Consider the following 19717-nt stretch of genomic DNA (forward strand, 5'->3'; position numbering starts at 1 on the left):
TATATGGAGTTCTCATGCAGCACAAGACCAGTGTGGCTCTAATCTCAGCAAAAGGTGGAGGAGAAAAGGGAACCACTACTCCCGCAGATGTCATTAAAGATCTCAATATCTTCTATATGCAAATGTACCTGTATTTACTCAAAAAGAAAAGGAGGACTTGTGGCACCTTAGAGACTAACCAATTTATTAGAGCATGAGCTTTCGTGAGCTACAGCTCACTTCCTCAGATGCATATCGTGGAAACTGCAGCAGGCTTTATATATACACAGAGAATATGAAACAATACCTATTCCCACCCCACTGTCCTGCTGGTAATAGCTTATCTAAAGTGATTTCCAGCACTTATTCCTATGCTACTGAAACGGTAGCTCAGGACCTCACAGTTTTATTAGTGACTACAAAAAGATCTTTCTCCCCTTCTCCAATTCAATTCAGTATTGAAAATTTTCTATGTAGTCTTTACCTGCAATACTAACTAGCCATGATAATTAAAACAGTATCTTAGCTCCCAACACTAGCACAAGTTACTGAAGTGGATTTATTAAATTTGGTTTTTAAATGTTTGTCAGTCAGATATGGTTCATGTATTTTTAATTGTTTTACGAACATTTAAAAGAGGCTAATCCACTCTGAAAATGTCAAATTGTTTTAACAGCCACTTGAATTGCACTTCAGGAAAAAAAAATCTTAAAAACTTACTTTAAAAAGGTATTTTTTCACCTTTCTATAAGAGGCAAAAATGGATCAAATGGATTTTACTTAAATTATAAAGAATTTACCTCTGAATTAAGACCAAACATGGAAAATTTCAGCAAGTTTGAGGAACTGAGAGGGGATATTAATTAAATATTTGGACGTATCCATAACTAGAATACGTACGATAGCAGTGCCTGCCAGCTATATCTTTTGAGCAACAATAAGTATTTGTGACATGAATTTAGGGGCTGTGGAAGACTTTCATTTAAGGTTGCTCTTTCATACATTCACAGGGAAACTATCCCAATTACAGCTTCGGTAAGATTATACTTAAGCAGATCTGGGCACCTGATTGGAATCTCTTCTTTGACATAAACATTCAGAACCTGCTGAAAGAAAGGAAATAGGCCAGCTGCTAGGAACACCTCGAAGGAAAAGCAGAAATTCTTTTCACAGCATGAAAGGAATGCAATGGCACAAAGAGAAACGATCACAGAAAACCCACAACAGAATCAGGTATTGAAAATAGCACCCAGAGAAGAAATTCATTCCAGGCCTTGCTCAGTAGAGCTCAAGAGACAACTCTAGGAGGTCTTTGCATAGTCAATAATTGCACAAGAGCCTCAGCATGCAGCAGGTCATTAGAATACAGAGGGAGAGGTATATCTGAATGCATGGTGTACTCCTGGGGGAATCCTGAGCCAAAAAATTAAAAATTCTGTGCACATTTTAAAATTCTGCATATTTTATTTGTCAAAATAACACAATATAATCACAGCATTTTCAATTATTTTTTGCTGACAAGTATTTTGAAATAAATTACCAAAATAATTGAAAATGGTGTGATTATATTGTTATTGTGTTACTTTGTTATTTTGACTAACAAAATGTGCAGAACTTCACAGAATTTTAAAATTTTGGTGCAGAATTCCCTCAAGAGTACAAGGGTTCTGTGTGGCGCAATAATGGGTGCAGGCAGCTCGGTGCAGGGGGAATCTGAATGCACAGGGGCTTGGTAGGGGGTTCTGAGTATAGGGGGAATGGGACTCCGCAGAGGAGTCCAGGTGAAGGTAGTTAGTGCTGGGGGGGAGGGGGGAAGCTGGGGGCATGAGGCTTGGTGAGGTGGGGGGTTAAGGTGCAGCTGGTTGGGGCTCAGTGGGGTGAGGGGGCTGCCGATGCAGGGGGTGAGGCTTGGCGGGGCAGTGGTTTGAGGGGCTCAATGCGGAAGTTCTGGGTGTGGGGGGCCCCTGATGTAGGGGGGCTTGGGGAGGAGTTGCTGTAATGGGAGCTGCTCCCCCTGTCCACCCAACCCCGTGCATCTGGACGCTCCCCCACCTCCTCAGCCAGCCTCCCTGACTTGCACACACGTGCACACACATGGTGCAGAACTTCCTGCAGCCAGGGGAAGTTTCTGGGTGTTGTTCTGATCCAGACCTGGCAGCATTGTGCAGGGAAGAAAAGGGGGAACGCTGCCTCCATCCTCCTCCCCCCGCACCCAAATGGGACTTATGTTCCTGGGCAGCTGGGGCATCGTAGCCCATCCTCCCCACAGTGATTTGCCTCTTCCCCAGCTGCCCGAACAGACGTGCCTGAGCTGCCGTGGAGGGGTGAGTGAGCACTGGTGAAGCTTCTTTTTGCTTCCCCACAGAAACCATTTTCTGCAGAAAGTAAAGAGAATCTGTGGGGGATGGTGGCATTTTTCTGCTGCGCCGCAACGGCGTGAAATTCCCCCAGGAATAATGGTGGAAGGGTATCACACAGCACACATTAATTGTGCAATGACAGGTTTTAATATTTTACCTGCACATTCCAAAAGTTTACCCACACTTTAGTTCCCCCTCCCCACCGCCACATTTTCTTCTCTTATTCAGTTCCTTCCTCTGCTTAGTCCCTTTCCCTCAGGATACAATTAACAACAATTGCCCTATGTATACAGGAAAGAATTATTACCATTCTAACAGAATGGAAAGTCACAGATTTCCTTCAATTTGAAGACGAGTATATATTTGCCTCTATGTGCAATAAACTAAATTAACGCTCCTCAGAAACAAGTACCTATCATAGTTCAGGTCACCCATTGCAGATTTTGAATGCAATTTACACCTGAATTATTTTCCTATTCTTAACCCTTAGGAAAAGGATCACAGACAAACTGATGTTCTTGTTAATTTACTGAAAATGAGAATGGATTACTTCAAAAATATCTAGCTTCTGATCTGACTCGATGTCTCCTTGTATCATTCTTGGCTCCCTATTACATAGACTTTCTTATCCAGCATAGGGATCTCTAAAATGGAGTGAGTGAGCACAATCAGCTCCTGAGGGAATTAGAGAGAGGTATTGTCATGACACTGCAAAGTAACAATCTTCATCTTTTAGCTAACAATGTTTCACTGGAGCTAAGCAATTTCCCTTACTCTTTCCATCCAAGTGAAGTGCCCTCGTATATGCTGAGAGTGTAACTTCTGTAGGTACATTGCAGTACAAAGTAATACATTAACAACCACTTCATCTGCGTACCTTAATTCTCACAATCTTTCTTGCAGTAAGAATAGCTTTATTTCATGCATACTCATGCAGTCAGCAATACTACTGCATAAGTAGTGTGGTGTAACTCTAATTTCTCCATTACTGCTGTCTCTTTAGACAGTAAACAAAAACAATTACTAACCTTTCATAATTCTTGTTCTTCAGGATGTGTTGTTCATGTCCATTCCAATGTAGGTGTGCGCATGCCACATGCACAGCCACCAGAAAGATTTTTCCCTCAGTGGTATCCGTCAGGTCAGCTCTGGTGCCCCCTGGAGTCATGCCCTCATAGCACTGGTAGAGTCCTGCTGACCCACCGCCCTCTCAGTTCCTTCTTGCTGGTTTTGGAATGGATATGAGCAACACATCTCAAAGAACAGTTACAGAAGGTTAATGACCGTTCTTTCTTCTTTGAGTGCTTGCTTATGTCCATTCCAATGTAGATGACTCCCAAGAAGACGCAGTAGGAAGGTTCAGAGTTCAAGGACAGACTGTTGCACAGCTCTGCCAAATCCAGCATTGTCTCTGGCCTGCTGAGTGACGGCATAGTGAGTTGTAAAAGTGTGGACTGAAGACCAAGTTGCACTCTACAGATACCCTGGATTGGAACTTGTGCCATGAATGCCGCTGAAGACGCTTGCGCCCTCATGGTGTGTGCCATCAGCAATGGAGCAGGAACTTTTGCCACACTGTGTCTACATGTGCTACAAGAGGTGATCCATGATGAAATTCTCTTGGCTGAGACTGAGACACCTTTCATCCTGTCTGCGACCACCACCATGAAATGCTGAGTAGTCTTCCTAAATGATTTAGTCCTTTCTATGATGAAGGCAAGAGCCCACCTGACATCTAGCGAATGGAGCCTCTGTTCCTGTCTGTTGACATGCAGCTTTGGGTGGAAAATCAGAAGAAAAACATCCTGGTTATTGTGGAATTGCGACATTACCTTTGGGAGGAAGACTGGGTGAGGGTGCAGTTGGACCTTGTCCTTGAAGAAGACTGTGTATGGGGGGGTTCCGAAGTAAGGGCCCTAATTTCTGAGACCCTTCTGGCCAAGTTAATGGCCACCAAGACGACCACCTTCCAGGACAAGTAGAGTAGACAGCATGTTACCAATAGTTCGAATGGAAGACCTGTGAGCCTTGACAATACCATGTTGAGGTCCCAGCGTGGGATCGGCTGTCTCACTTGGGGATACAGTCTGTCCAGCCCCTTGAGAAAACGACTACAGAGCGAGTTTGCAAAGATGGATCTGCCATTCACCCATGGGTGAAAAGCCGAAATTGCGGCCAGGTGGACCCTAATTGAAGACACCAATAGCCCTTGCTGCTTCAGGTGCATCAAATAGTCCAGAATACACGGTACTGATGCTTGTGTGGACAACACCCCTTTCTGCATTGACCAGGCCAAGAACAGAACTGCAGACACTTTGTGGTGTCTGGTCATGAACAGATCTATCCAGGGAGTTCCCCACCTCTGGAAAATGTCCTTCACGAGATCTGGGCGGATAGACCATTTGTGATTGGAGAATGATCTGCTGAGGTGATCCACTAGCTCAGGTGTTCTCAAACTTCATTGTACCGCAACACCCTTCTGAAAACAAAAATTACTACATGACCCCAGGAGGGGTGACCAAAGCCTGAGCCTGCCCGAGACTCCACCTCTCCAGGCGGGGGAAGATGGGGGGGGCAAAGCCAAAGCCCAAGTCCCACCACCCTGGGCTGGGGGAGGCCAAAGCCTGGGGCTTCAGCCCCAAGCAGGGGACCTGTAACCTGAGCTCTGCCATCCAGGGCTGAAGCCCTCAGGCTTCAGCTTTAGCCAGGGGTGATGGGGCTTGGGCTTTGACCCCAGGCCCCAGCAAGTCTAATGCCAGCCCTGGTGACTCTATTAAAACGGGGTCACAACCCACTTTGGGGTCTCAACCATCAGTCTGAGAGCCGCTGCACTAGCTCATTCTGTGCCCCTGGGAGGTAGGATGCTTCGAGGTGGATTGAGTGGGATATGTAGAAGTCCCACAGATGGAGAGCCTCCTAGCATAGGTGAGAGGAGAGTACTCTACCCTGTCTGTTGACAGAGTGCTCTACCCAGAGTTGACAGAATGCTCTACCCTGTCTGTCTCTACCCTGTCTGCAGAACATTGCCGTCGTATTGTCTGTAAGCACCGCTACAGATTTGCCTTCCAGCTGGGACTGGCAGGGAAGGTGCACTGCCCTGACCTCCCACATGCTGATGTGTAGTGAAAGCTCCGCCTAGGACCAGAGGCCCTGGGTTCTGAGAACCCCCAGATGAGCCCCCCAACCCAATGTGGAAACTTTGGTGACTAGAGACATTGACAGCTGCAGTTTCGAGAATGGGACACCTACGCATACTGTCTCCGGATCGATCCACCATAGGAGGGTGGTGATCACTGAAGGGGGAAGTGTGACCACCATGTCCAAGAAGTCCCGGCCTGGTTGGTTTACTGATGTTAGCCAGGCCTGAGGAGGTCGGAGTTGCAACCTTGTGTGTTTCACCACGCTAAGTGCATGATGCCATATTCCCCCAGAGTTTCAGGCAGCTTTTTGCTGTTGTGATGGAATGGTTTCTGAAGCTCCCTAAGATCGAGTGCAGGGCCCAGAACTGGGCCTCCAGAAGGAAGGCTTTGGCTTGGATGAGTCCAGCACTGTCACTATGAGGTCTAACCTTTGAATGGGGAACAGCATTGATTTCTGCATGTTTACCAATAGGCCTAACCTCAGGAAAGTTGACAGTATTAGCAGTATGTCTACCTCCACCTGGGCGTTGGACTGACCCTCTGATCAGCCAGTTGTTGAAGTAAGGATATACCTGAACCCTTCTGTTTCCTTAGGAAAGCCGCGACAACTGCCAAGCACTTTGTGAAAACATGAAGGGCTGCTGACAGGCCGAATGGAAGTACAGTGAATTGGTAGTGTACTTGGTTCACAACAAATTGAAGGAATCTTCTGTGGCCTTGGAAGATTGAAATATGGAAATAGACGTCCTTCAAGTTGAGGGCAGTATACCCGTCCCCTGGATCCAGAGAGGGGATAATGGAGGCCAAGGAGACCATGCAGAACTTCAGCTTCTTCTGAATCTGTTGTGATTTCGCAGGTCCAGGATGGGTCTGAGACTGCCATAGGTCTTCGGGATTAGGAAATAAGGGTAGTAAACCTCCCTGCCCCTTAGTTCCGGAGAAAACCTCTTCTACCATTCCCACTTGCAAGAGCGTTTGCACTTCCTGGAGTAGAAGCTGCTCTTGAGAAGGGTCCCTGAAGAGGGATGGGGAGAGAGGGTGGGAAAGAAGGGAAGAACTGTACTGCAGGGTGTATCTCAGTCTCTTTGTGCATAGCATGCAACAGTCTGAGGTGATATGGACCCATCCCTGATAGAATGGGACAGCCAATTCACAATATTTGGGGAGGGTGGATCCAGACACTGTCTCAAGAGTGCCTGTTTGGCAATTCGAAGTTGGAGGCCCCTCCTCCCCTGTGGAGTAGATCTTTCTGCCAAAGAGATCAAACTCCTTGGTGTCCTTGGCCTTAGGGGGAGGCCCTTGCTGTTCCTGCCTCTCTCATTTGTTTGCTGCTGATACCACTAGCGATACTTGGAGGAGGATGGGTGTATAAATATTCAAATACCTTTAGGGGTACAAAATACTTCTTCTCCACCGTCTTTTCCGTGGGTTGCAAGGAGGCTGGAGTCTTTCACAGGGCCTTAACGGGTTCCAGAATGGCACCGTTCAGAGGCAAAGCCATTCATGATGCGCCCGAAGGGGCCAAGATATCCACCAGGGCATGGGAGGCTTCTGAGATTTCCTCCACCTGGATCCCCAGGTTCTGGGCTACTCTCCTGAGGAACTCCTGGTGTTCCCTGTGGTCGTCCTGAGTGGAAGCAACTGAAGTTCCCACTACCGTCTCATCAGGGGAAGAGGAGGTTATGATGGTTACAGGGCCTTGTTCCAGGTCCTTCGGCACCTGAAGGATCCCGTGGTACCGGGTCCTGAAGTTCATTGCCAGGCTCAGTACCAGGACCTGATCCCCGTACTGAGGGAGATGGTGGGGGAGCTCTATCCTCTGATGCGATGGAATACAATCTCTGCAACTGAGACCCTTGGACTGGATGGAAAGCCCAGGGATTCCAAAAAGGCTATTGCACTGTGCTGGCCAGGCCACTGGTGGGAACTCTTGGCTCACATCAGCCATCAGGTTTTGGCAGTCAGACCAGTGCCAGCTCCTGCAGGAGGTGTAGGATTCCACCTCAGAATCTGACTGCGAGGAGTCATTCCTCAGTGACCACAGAATGGTTGGTACTTGAGAGCAGTGCCGGAAGGGGGGTGACTGGTCCTGTCCCATCATCACCAGTTTTCCCCTTTGATGGCACCTGGGGCTTCAGTGCCATAGCTGCTCTCGTTTCCGAAGCTGATTCATGCCTAGTGTGGGATGGCGGTACCGGGAGGACAGTACCTTGCTGTCCTCAAACGCTGTCCTCCCTTGCTGCCTCAAACGCCCCTGGCGTGGATGGAATCATTAGAGCTGCACTCCGATGGCTCTACCTTGGAGGAGAGTCCAACAGTACCAGACTCAAGGGCCAGAGGCAACAGTACTAAGCTGGCAACGATTGAGTCTGAATGGCCCAACACGGGTCTCACTCTGCTGGTTTCATGAGTCTTAGAGTTGGGGGTGCCCCCAGTCCGTTTTTCTTTGCTTCTTCTGTGGCACTGGTGACTGAGATCGGTGCCAAGTGCTCCTGTGAGGCATAGACCTCCTCTGCACCAGAGAGCCCTGATAGTTTTGAGAGTCCTGGCACACAGACAAGGAGTCCTTCCTCAGTGCCGGAGAGGCCGAGCTACACTGCCTGTCTCTCAGAAAAGCCGGTACACTTCTCACCAAGGCAGAGGTGTTCAGTGCAGAGTCAGCATGATTTAGTTCCAAGTGGGGGGACAGAGAGCCATCTCCATAAGAAGGAACTTGAGTTCTGGTCCCCGTCCTTTTTGGTACAAGGTTTGAACCCTTTACAAATCCTGCAGCGCTCCCGCAGATGAGACTCCCCCAAGAACTTAAAGCAAGGAGAGTGGGGGTCACTAATTGTCATGGGCTTATGGCAAGCCTCACACAACTGAAACCCCGGAGACCAAGGCATGTCTTTGTGTCGGGGAAGGGGAAATCCCGGTAAGCAGGATCCTACTCTATTAACCACTAACTAACACTAAAACTGTACAACTAACCACTATCTATTAACTATATTCAGGGAAAAGAAACCGCAGTCCAGGGGGCACCAGAGCCTACCCAATGGATACCACTGAGGGGGAAACTTTCTGGCGGAGATGCACACAGTGCACACACCCCTACATTGGAATGGACATGAGCAAGCACTTGAAGAAGAATCTGTATAACCAATCACATAGGGCTCTTAGCTATATTAAATATTTCCCCAATAATCATTATTGGTACATAGATCTAGTATCTGAAGGTGGTAGGCTTGGTTTAGAGACAGAACTGAAGCAGAAAGCAAATAGATGAGGTCCTCCAGGATTTCTGGAATACAGCTGTCCCACTGTAGGGGGTATAATAAGAAGCCCAGGTTATGGATAAAAGAACTGAACAATCCCACCATGGTATCTCAATACTTTGTTGATGCTAACCAAAAGGATTGTGTTAGCTTCATTTTGTACAGTAGAAAAAGGAAGAATTGCAAAGCTGAGACTGTTTAACACTGCACTAGAGTTTCCTATATGGATGTAAATCAGGGAAGCAAGTATGAATTTTTACCTTCTTCAGCTGAGTTTCCATTTTCAGACACTCTTCCTTCTTCTGCTCCAATGCAATTTCTAGCGTCTTGAGCCTGGAGTCCTTCTTCAGTCCTGAAGAAGCCAGAGATGAAGCATGTTCCTTCAGATCCAACAGGGAAGCCTAAAACAAGCATGCAGAACACAGCTGCTATTGGGTAAATGATCATTAGGCACAATACCACGACTTTAGATTTCTTTTTTTTCCTTTGTTTTCCTGCCACTTCCACACTTCTGGTTCCCGCTTTGGAAAATAACCTAGGACAGCTTGGTTCAGTTCAGATTCTCAGGGTAAAGAACAAAACCTAGTCAAAACTCCCTTAAAATTCAGTTGAAATGATATGACTGAAGTTTTTTTTTTAAATGGCATTATTATTTTAGTAGTAGAGGTATTTAAATAAGTCACCAGCTGCCTTTAAGGGATTCAACCACTTTATCATAGACTAGATGATCCTGTTTTTACTGTGGTAGCGCTCAGGGTGTGGAACTCACTAACCCCATCTCACTTTCTCCATAATTCCCAACTTTTCATATATATAAATATAAAATTGCATGCTTTAATTGCATTGTTTAATTGTAGTAATTGGGGTTTTAGAATAAAATTGTAGGTACATTTGAGTGTATAACCCCTGGAGATGAATGGAGGAAATTTATACTTCTGCTAGTGCAATTATATTAATTAGTCTGGCTTTACAGACATGACACAGCAGTCCATTTTATCAACAGCAAGATGGCTCTTCACACCCACAAGGGCTAGAAATATAACTTGCATAAAGTTGCAGAAGATACAGCAAAATCTATAAGAAGAACCTTTATCTGAATTTTCCATACACACAGATTTTAGCTGCTTGTGCTCTTTACCCCATATACTTAATGAGAAGATGGCATATATGTTGCGGCGAGCTGAGAAGATGCTACTCGTCCTGTCTACTGATTGCAGTTTCACATGTCACTGATCTGCAGCACTTCTAAAGCACAAGGTCAATAAATCCTTCCTCTTTCTCCCATCCCCTTCAGTATATTTAATAGACACTAACTAGCTCTATTCCAGAATTACTGAGATCCACATTAGTGTTGCCAACAACTTTACCAACTTCACTGGGAATGCCAAGGGTCAAACCACATCATTTAATGGGACAACAAAAAGTTCTGACACATGTACACATTGAAATGTGCTACACAAGTGTATCTTCAGTGCATAAACGTGTTGCAGAATCAAGTTTATAGAACATACTCTTCCCCCCACACACACCCTTCACAGCAAACAACTAACAACAGAGAAGATTAATTTTGGCAATGTTAACCTCTTTCTCGGAGAGATCTCCTTGCAAGAGGCTGACTTTTTCCTTCAGGTCCTTAAGATCTTTTTTGTAGTTGTCAGTCTCCTCTTGTTTTTCTCGCTCATCCCTGTCCCGTTGCTCCTTCAGGCGCTCAATAGTCCGCTCCTTACAAAAGAACACAGTACCCTGTGATGAAAATCCCTTTGAATCATCTTAACAGGTAAAATTTTGCTTATTTTTGATAAGACATCATACCACATCTCTGCTTATTAGTTTAAGGGGAGAAAGTGTGCAGAATGTTGCTGATCCTCTCTACTCTCCTCCAACAGACCTCAGGAGGGAAGAAAATATCTTGAAACTTCGCTGGTTTTATGATTAAGATGACCCAGGCTACTTGTTAATGAAAACTCTCCAATCACTGAATGTTTAATAATATTATTACAGTATTATCTCATTTATCCAGCTGCTGACTAAACAAAGTTCAGTCAGGTCACCTGGCAGCAAGAAGCACCATGCATTGCACACTTACTTATACAATTCCTATTTTTCCAAAGTTTGCAGATGTGTCTGTAGCCCTTCAGACAGAAGGAGATGCAATATACACGATGTGAGACATGAAACCAATGTGGGGATGGGATTGGCAATAAAAACAATTCTGTACACCAAGCGTCAACAGATGCTCATCAAGGTTGAAAGGTGAAGTGATGTGAGTATTCTATTTATAAAATAAGCCCCAACTGCAAGCAAGCACACCAGCAAAGCTTTGTATTCAGAGTCTGACAGACTGAGGGAGCCATGGCCCTGTCCCTGAAGGAACCGAGACACAATATGCACTAATGCTAAAGAGATCCCCTGTAGGAACAGAACAGTCCCAGCTGTTTCTTCAGTCAACAATCCGCTGCTATGCAAGAATAAAAAATGCAATGAGAACAACAGGACAAGAAAGAAAGGAGACTGGGTTGTAGTTACGTCAGGATCACTGAGTTCTGCGTGATTTAGTTTTGAGAACCAAAAATATAAGTTTCAGATAGTGAACTTAAAAAACAAAACGAAAAACAACCTACGAAACATATGAGAGAAGAAAAAATAAAAATAAGACATTAGCCTGACATAAAAAGGCAAAGAATCCAGGGCCTCTAACCTAGAATGTGCCTTCCAGCAGCAGTGCTAAAGATGCACCGCAGACAAAGAGGACAGCTCAATCAATACTCCACAAAGGGCTATACAATATTAGCACAGTACAAGCAGCAGCAATTCTTTTCATATGATGGACCTAATTAGTGGGGTAGCAGCTTGAGACGTAACTCCCTACAACATTCCACTGTAAAGACTTTATGCTACAGAAAGCCCTCCCCCTAAGTCGTATCCCTAGCATATGTATTGAGAACTGTACTGCTGTCTTAATGCAGATTAGACCTGTCAACAGCACATGGCTGGCTAGTCAAAATATCCTAAGATGTCTTCTAGTGAGAAATCCATTACGCCTAATAGCAGCTGCTCTGACTGGATCAACAGCATCCAGATGGAGACCCATACTCCCCCAGCTCCTAGAGAACAGTAAATGTCCAGCTGTGCTGTAAAGGTATCTCTTCTGTTACCTAGAATTCAAGGCAGTACTGAAGAAGTTTGGATTTACAGAGATGATTAGAAGAACGAATTTTGGATTTAAAGGACTTGTGCCCTTTACACTCACTTTCTCTGCAAGTGCTTCTTCCAGTGTGGTCAAGGCAGTGTCAGTGTTGGTGGTGTCAGCCTGCAGGGATTTTACTCGATCCTTCAAACTGCTCATCTGTTTTTCCTTGTCTCTTAACTGTTCCTGGAGATTTTCAATCTTAATTAAGAAAAGACAATTAAGAAGAGTATGAATGAAAAAGTTTAATGGTATACAAAGCTTTATACTATGTTCCTACAAGAAATATACAGCTGTTAAAACATCAACATGAGTATTCAGTGTTTAGCAAAGGGAAATACCCCACAGTTTCAAAGTCATATGCAGGGATTTATCTGTCAGAATCCCACATCAAAACAAAAAATACAATCAATGGTAAAGAATATGATTCAAGAATTAGAGGACAAGAACAGAGCACATGAGAGACAGGGAGCAATATTTTTAATATCTACGAAAGAGAACTTTGAGCAACAGCACAGTGTAAAAATACTTTCAAAGTAACAATGTCAATGAAGGAAAGCAATTATTTGCAATCTTGGAAGATGGTAAGATTAGGTGTAATGTACTGAAAGAAAGGAAGGAAAAGTTCGCTTTTGATATTCAAGAAAATATTGTCAAAGTAACTGGGAAATGGAATAAACTCCAAAAGGAGATGTTCAAAGAACCATCACTACAGATATCAAATAACTGAACATCAGTGGGAATAATTTAGTGAGTAGCCCTGAGTAGTTCAAGAATTCTTTCTGAACATAAATGGGAGGCTCTTGGCTATGTACTCCAGCACCTGGAAGTTTAGAAGTTAGGGCAAAAAAGTTTACACAATCATTGTTCTCCCACCTCAAACACAAAACTAGCAGATCTCCTTGCCCATGAGACCATCTATACTAGGAAAACCATTTTTATGTTAAATTAGGGGAATTAAAGTATTAACAGTCAGTAAGCATCTAAGCTTATACTTAAATTTTAAATGTGGGCACAACACATGTCACCTGAGGACATATTTTAAAGAGAGACACACAGATATGAAAGGTTACATAATGTAACTTGCTGGAGACACAAGTATGAGAAAACTGAAGATTTCCCCTTCTTTAGACTCCATTGTACAGATTAAGTCCTTATTAGCATCTGCATGTAGCACTAGTGACACCTGGGGGTTAAAACTGAATAAGCCTCAAAATGAACTCTTAGAGGTTCTGAAAGAAAAGTTTCTCTTGATATGCTCTTACAGATGCTGTTGCAGCTCAGCTGAACCAGGTAACATCCTATACAGTATTCCATGTGGCTGCTTTCAACCTCATGAGCTTTCAGAGATCCATCAGCTGTCTCAAAATATCGACTGTTTAAATAGCCAGTGATGAAAATACACTACAAAGTAAAACTATTTCCCCTTGTTTATTCCCCCTCCCCCCTGCCACAGTTCCTCACACATTCTTGTCAACTGCTGGAAATGGATCACCTTAATTATCACTACAAAAGGTCCCCCGCCCCCACTGTTCTGCTGGTAATAGCTCACCTTACCTGATCACTCTTGTTACAGTGTGTATGGTAACACCCATTGTTTCATGTTCTCTGTGAATATAAAATCTCCCAACTGTATTTTCCACTGCATACATTCGATGAAGTGAGCTGTAGCTTATGAAAGCTTATGCTCAAATAAATTTGTTAGTCTCTAAGGTGCCACAAGTACTCCTTTTCTTTTTGCAGATACAGACTAACACGGCTGCTACTCTGAAACCTGTCTTAGATTCCTGTTTGCTTCTACTGGGGAAACACTTTGGGAAGCAAGATTCCAACAGGCTGGACAGACAGTGCACACAGATGCTTTCTGCTCTGAGCAAGATATTGCAGGAGAGGCACAGCTAAGCAACTAAACACAGACATGTGTTAACCAGCTGGCCAAGGAGGCACACAAACTGAAAGGCATGTGTTCATTCGCATGTGTAATACATGGCTTAGTCTGACCAGGGTCATGTGACATCTCAGCTACACTATAACATTTGACTACTGCACCCCCTCATTACTGCAGAACCATCTATCTGCATTTACAGAAAGTGACTGAGTACTATACTTAGTATGAACCTTGTATTTGTAGGCAAAAAAATAAAATAAAAATGGTTACTCACCTTCTCAAAACTGTTGTTGTTGAAGATATGTTGCATGTGTCCATTACACTGTAGCTGACTTCCAAGCTGTTCTCAAAGTGGTAGGGCTTCAAGTCTCATTGGAAGAGGGACTGTATGACTATTTCCCTACCTTTCCTTCTTCCCTTGTGCAGCAGTAAGTACTTAGTGTCTAGTAAGCATTGTGGATGGAAAAGCACATTGCTGCCCTACAAATATCCAGAATAAGGACATGTTCCACAAAAAGCTGCAGAAGCTGAATGACCCCCAGTAGAGCATGCTGTCAGTTTCTCAGGAGGCATTATGCCCTTGGCAGCAAAACACATAGTGATGCAGCTGATAATCCACTCTGATAGTAGTTGTGCTGTAACTGGTTGACATCTCATTCATTCTTCATTGGAAACAAACAGCTGGAAAAACCCAAATGGTCTTTGTTCTGTCCAGGAAAAAGCTAAAGCTCAAAGCACATTGACATTTAACTGGGAATTGGTCCTGCTTTGAGCAGGGGGTTGGACTAGATGACCTTCTGGGGTCCCTTCCAACCCTGATATTCTATGATTCTATGACTGTGCAGCCTTTGTTCATCTTTGTCAGCATGAGGCTGCATGAAGTAAACAGGTAAACATAGTGGCATATTCTGGTTTTAGACAGAAGCTTAGTGTTAGTCTACGCTGCTGCGCTACATAGGCACAGCTGCACAAATGCAGCTGCGCCACTGTAGCGTGTCTGGTGAAAACGTGCTATGCCAATGGAAGACTGTTTTCCTGTTGCCATAATTACTCCCCCTCAACAAGAGGTAGAAGCTATGTCAGCGGGAGAGCGTCTCCCACCGACATAGCACAGTATAGACACCGCTTTAAGTCAATGTAATTTATGTCGCTCAGAGGGGTGGCTTTTTCACGCCCCTGAGGGACTTAAGTTACATCGACTTAAGCAGCAGAGCAGACAAGCCCTTAGTGTGTAGAAAATGGTGTATGGTGAAGCTGGGACAAGTACACATAGCGCACCCACTCTCCTAGCCCACTGACACCTTTGCTGACAGATGGAGAAGTGAACAGGAAGCTACAGGCTCAAATGGAGAGATCCATACAAGCACAAAACACTAATTTTAAATCTCAAGTTGGCACTGGATCCTGAATAGGTAGAAACAATCTATCTACACCTTTCAGAAAACAGGTTTCAATAAGATTAATAAGAACAGTTCTACCAGGAGGAAATGCTGAGATAGCAGCCAGATGTACCCTAATGGAACTGGCAGAGGGCTAGACCTGGTTCCTTAAGATAGAAGAGATAAGCTTTGATTCAAATAATTCTGGACTGAGTAAGCGACATATCATGGGAGGTTGCCCAGATGGAAAAACATTCAATTTACGAAGGTTTTCTACTATCAAGGAGGACATTCTGGACTGCCATTGAGTTGCGTGCCACCTCTCCATTTAACCACTGATGAACCATGTTGTTAGGTGCAGCATGTCAGGATCCGGGTACAGCCCTCACCTGTGATTCTGAATTATCAGATTTGTGGTTACAAGGGCAAGAATTCCTGAATACACAATGTGACAGGTTGGACCCACTGGGATGTCACCTGGTGTGCTGGGACTCCACTGAGGCAGACTATTCTGTCAGCCTGGACCCCCTTTTACCTGGTCTTGCTGGGCTAGGCTCCCCAGCCTTTTCCAGCCAAGCACACAGGCAGGACCACACCCAGCTTTACAGAGAGACAGATCTGCTCTGAGAAGGCTCACCTTAACGGGCTTGCCACAGCACCCAGATGTCCACCCCCTTAGAGTACAAACCCCAGATTATATGAAATTCACCTATTCCCTCAGTGTGGAGGGGGGTATGGACAACTTCTCCCCCCCACCACCATTAGAAATCTGGGTTATATTGTAAACTAGAAATAAATGTATTAATTATAACAGGTGTATTTTAAGTAGTTAAGAAGGTAGCAGACAGAGCAAGGCAGATTACTAAAAAAATAAAACAGAGCACGCAAATTAAGCTTAATACACTAAAGAAACTGGTTACTTGTAAATTCTCACCCTAAATGTGGTTCTAATAATTTTCTTCACAAGCCAGACACCCTTCCAGTCTGGGTCCAGTTCTTTCCCCCAGTTCAGTCTTAGTTGTTTCCAGCAATCATCTTGGGTGGGGTAGCAGGGGAGAACTAACGACCTGGAATACCCCACTCCTCACCCTTAAATAGGATTTGCATAAAGCAGGAGTCTTTTGTTTCCTAGTTTGACACCCCCTCCCCAGCTGCCACAGTCAGGCTGCAGTTATAAGGATCATTCTGCCTCAATCTTTTTTCAGCTTGAAAATAAACCTGAGGTACATAGCCCATGGAAACATGAAAGTACCTGAAATTGACCTGTGGCCATGTCGTACCCTGGAACAGAAATGGGAACATTTCCTGTTTTGCCAAGTCACAAACAGATCCACCATTGTACAAACCCCTATAGAGAACACTACAGCAAGGATGGCTGTGTTGAGAGATCACTTGTGGCCTAAACTGAAGTATCTGCTCAAGAGATCCACCAGGCCATTTTGAACACCAGGCAGGTCAGGTGCCCTGAGAATGACTGCGCTCTGAATACATAAGTTCCACAGCTCGACTACCTCCTGTCTGATCTGGTGTCCCCTTGTTTGTTCGCATGAAACATAGTTGTGGTGCTGCTGGTGAGCACCTGGACAGTCTTGCCCTGAATGTGAGGCAGGAACTATTGACAAGCACAGAATATTGCACAAAACTCGAGAGCATTTATACACAATCTGGCCTTATGGGAGGCCCACAAATCTTTGAGCTTGAAGATCACCCAAATGTGCTCCCACCATTACCAAGATCATGCAAGGGAGAGAGAGAGACAGGAACTCCCTGACACACGTCATCTTGGCTCATCCTCCAGATCAGAGACAAAAAAACCCTGTCCTGGATACATACCAGCTTATCCAGATGGGAAACCGGAGGGTGACTGACTGACTTGAGCCAAACTTGCATTGCTCTGCCAATAGAGCCTCGCATGAGGGGTCACATATGTATGTCACCATGAAACCTAGGGACCTTGTCATAGGCTCTCCCAGTATCAGGCAAGTTTCACCTGACTAAAATATTATTATTATTATTATTAATAATAATAATAAATAATAATAATAATAAATGAACTATAGAGAAATGTGATGAAATAAAAATAAGGAAGAAAAACCATCCAGTGGATGAAAAACATTACCACTAGGTAAGAATAAAAGAAGAAATACAACTTTGTTCACAAGGAGTGAAGCTGTGATCACACAACACTGAGTAGCTACCACCGATGGTAAAAAGGAACTGAAGGAGGGGTCGGGCTGCTCTGTCCTTTATACCCTCTCTGTGAGGCTCACAAGGAGCCAGAAATGGGTGGGGGTGCCCCAACTTTCTGGCATCAAAGCACAACACACACATACTCCTAGAGCATAATGGACATACAAAAGGACTTGAAAAATAACTTTGTTCTTCCATTCTGCATTTTTTTCACATTTTTGGGAAATGAAGAAGCTGGTACTCATCCCTGGTAGGTATAACAGATATACCAGGTATATTTAAATCAGTGTCTATCAAGTAGACCAATGGTGTCTCATTGTTTCCTTGTACTGCCCCTTCGGTCTATCTGTATACATCTGCGACTTCTTATCTTATTCTTAGATTATAAGCTCTTTGGGGCAGGGACTGGCTTTAGTTCTGTGTTTGTACACAGTGCCTAGCACAATGGAGTCCTAGTCCATAAATAAAAAATAAATTAAATATTTAAACCATGTTAATAGCTATCCATCGTCAAAGAAAGTGTGCTGCAAACAGATCTGCTCTCTCCAGAGTCAAACAATGGCTGGTCTCTAATAAGGATGCGTCCTTAAAGATACTTTTAAAATGGCAAATAGCCATTTGATGGGCTTATGGAGGGAAACAGGTCTAATTCCACACATTCAATAACAAATTTCTTTTTTGACATAGTATTCAATGAAAGTCTGGTTATCTTTATTCTAATCTTCCCCAAAACCTGAACTGAAATGACATATACAGAAACAAAAGTTACAGGTTCTCCAAGACTGTACATTCTCAAGAAAAACTGGGCAAAAATATCCCTTGTTTCTGCCCACACACTGGTCAACAAAATAAAAATTTACGTCATTCTCTACCTACTGGTTCCACAAGCAACATAACATACTCCCATCAAAGGATTGCACAATGTACATTAAGGATATTTGCTTTAATCTTCCTCCTTCTCCATCCCACTAAAAATATTTGGTAAACAAATTCCTATATAACCAACAGAAACAAACCAAGTACTCAAAACATGCTCCACGCTTCATGTCCCCAACAAAGAATGAAATAGAATATGCAGGGGTCTATACACCTCCTTGGAAGATGCAAAGGGTTGGAGGCTTGCATCAGCAATTTGAAATGAGAAACAGTTTCACATGTAACAAGTTTACTCTAAAATGGCCTCTCAACATAGGAATGTAAATGTCTTTACCCTATATTTTCTAGGCTGAAAAGAGAACAGAGATATCATTATCATTAGATTATCAAGGGCCTTTATTCCTGTTGTAAATTCTAATTTTCCAAGGAAAAGACAGGAATTGATGAAAAATTGATGCTGACTGATAAGGTACATGCTGGAATTATCTGCCCTGCATACCAAGTCCCTCATTGGTAAAGACATATTGAAATCTTTCGTTTGGCTTTTTATCAACATTGCCAGTCGCCGGGCACTATGTTTCAACCTAGGGGATTTATTCCTAGTCAGGGGGATCGGATTCTTTGCCTTTAAGGTCCTAATTGCTGGCATTCCAAGGGCAAGGAGACTAGACCATTTCTTGCAAACACCTAAGGAAAATATCACCCCAGGAATTAGAAGGAGGCAGCATCTGAGTCAATATTCACAGAATCTATGAAGTCTCCAAACCTGCAGGGTCAAAAGATTGTTCATTGTAGTACTACAGGTTGGCTAGAGATCAACCTGGACATAATATTACCAGCTGCCAATAAGACCTCATTTGAAAGAATAAAATTAGAAGGAGGTGGAGTGGTTGCTCAAGCCCTTGGTTTGCTTGCAAGATGCTTTAATTGTCCCTTTTGTTGTATATTCTGACAGAAAAGGAACATCTGGTACATTATGAATGCTATTAATTAGGCTGTTTGCCCCGGAGACCCTGGCACGGATGCACCTACTGCAAACTGCCAGCTCACCAGATTCAATCCCATAAAAAGTAGTAGTCATACTCCATCAGGCTCATTTTAGTCAAGACAGGGTTAATTCAGAGTCTTGGGGGAAGACTGATTTATTTTTTATTACTAGAGGGTAGGGAAAAATGTAATTAAAGCTTGAGTTAAGATATATATCCATAACTTATAGCCAAAAAAATCATTTACAAGAATGTTCTAGATGTTTTTTTTAAAAAACCATTAGAAAGCCAGAAAATTCAGACTTATGGTTAACTATAGCAAGGCTCTGAAGGAAGCGTGGGGGGGGAGGAGGGAAGAGAAGGGGAGATGGTGGGATTCAGAAGAGATTTGGAGCAGCAAGGGGCAATAGAAAGGGTTTACTAGTCCAGTCCCTTATTCCTGGGAAGTGTGGAAGGAAAGTGGAGCTCACTGGCAGAC

At 43.9% G+C, this 19717-nt stretch overlaps 1 protein-coding gene across 6 annotated transcripts in view; it reads right to left on the reverse strand.

Moving 5' to 3' along the window:
• Positions 1 to 19717, reverse strand: part of ERC1 (ELKS/RAB6-interacting/CAST family member 1) — a 546576-nt gene that overhangs the window by 334676 nt on the left and 192183 nt on the right. For all 6 annotated transcript variants that reach the window (XM_084634612.1, XM_084634613.1, XM_084634610.1 and 3 more), the window contains 3 exons: positions 11984 to 12121; positions 10315 to 10455; positions 8994 to 9134 (listed from right to left, as the gene is read on the reverse strand). In XM_084634612.1, coding sequence (XP_084490738.1) covers positions 8994 to 9134; positions 10315 to 10455; positions 11984 to 12121 — 420 coding nt within the window. The remainder of the gene's footprint in view (positions 1 to 8993; positions 9135 to 10314; positions 10456 to 11983; positions 12122 to 19717) is intronic.

The sequence above is a fragment of the Lepidochelys olivacea genome (genome assembly GCF_965140295.1).
Source record: "Lepidochelys olivacea isolate rLepOli2 genome assembly, chromosome: 1".
Taxonomy (NCBI): Eukaryota; Metazoa; Chordata; order Testudines; family Cheloniidae; genus Lepidochelys; species Lepidochelys olivacea.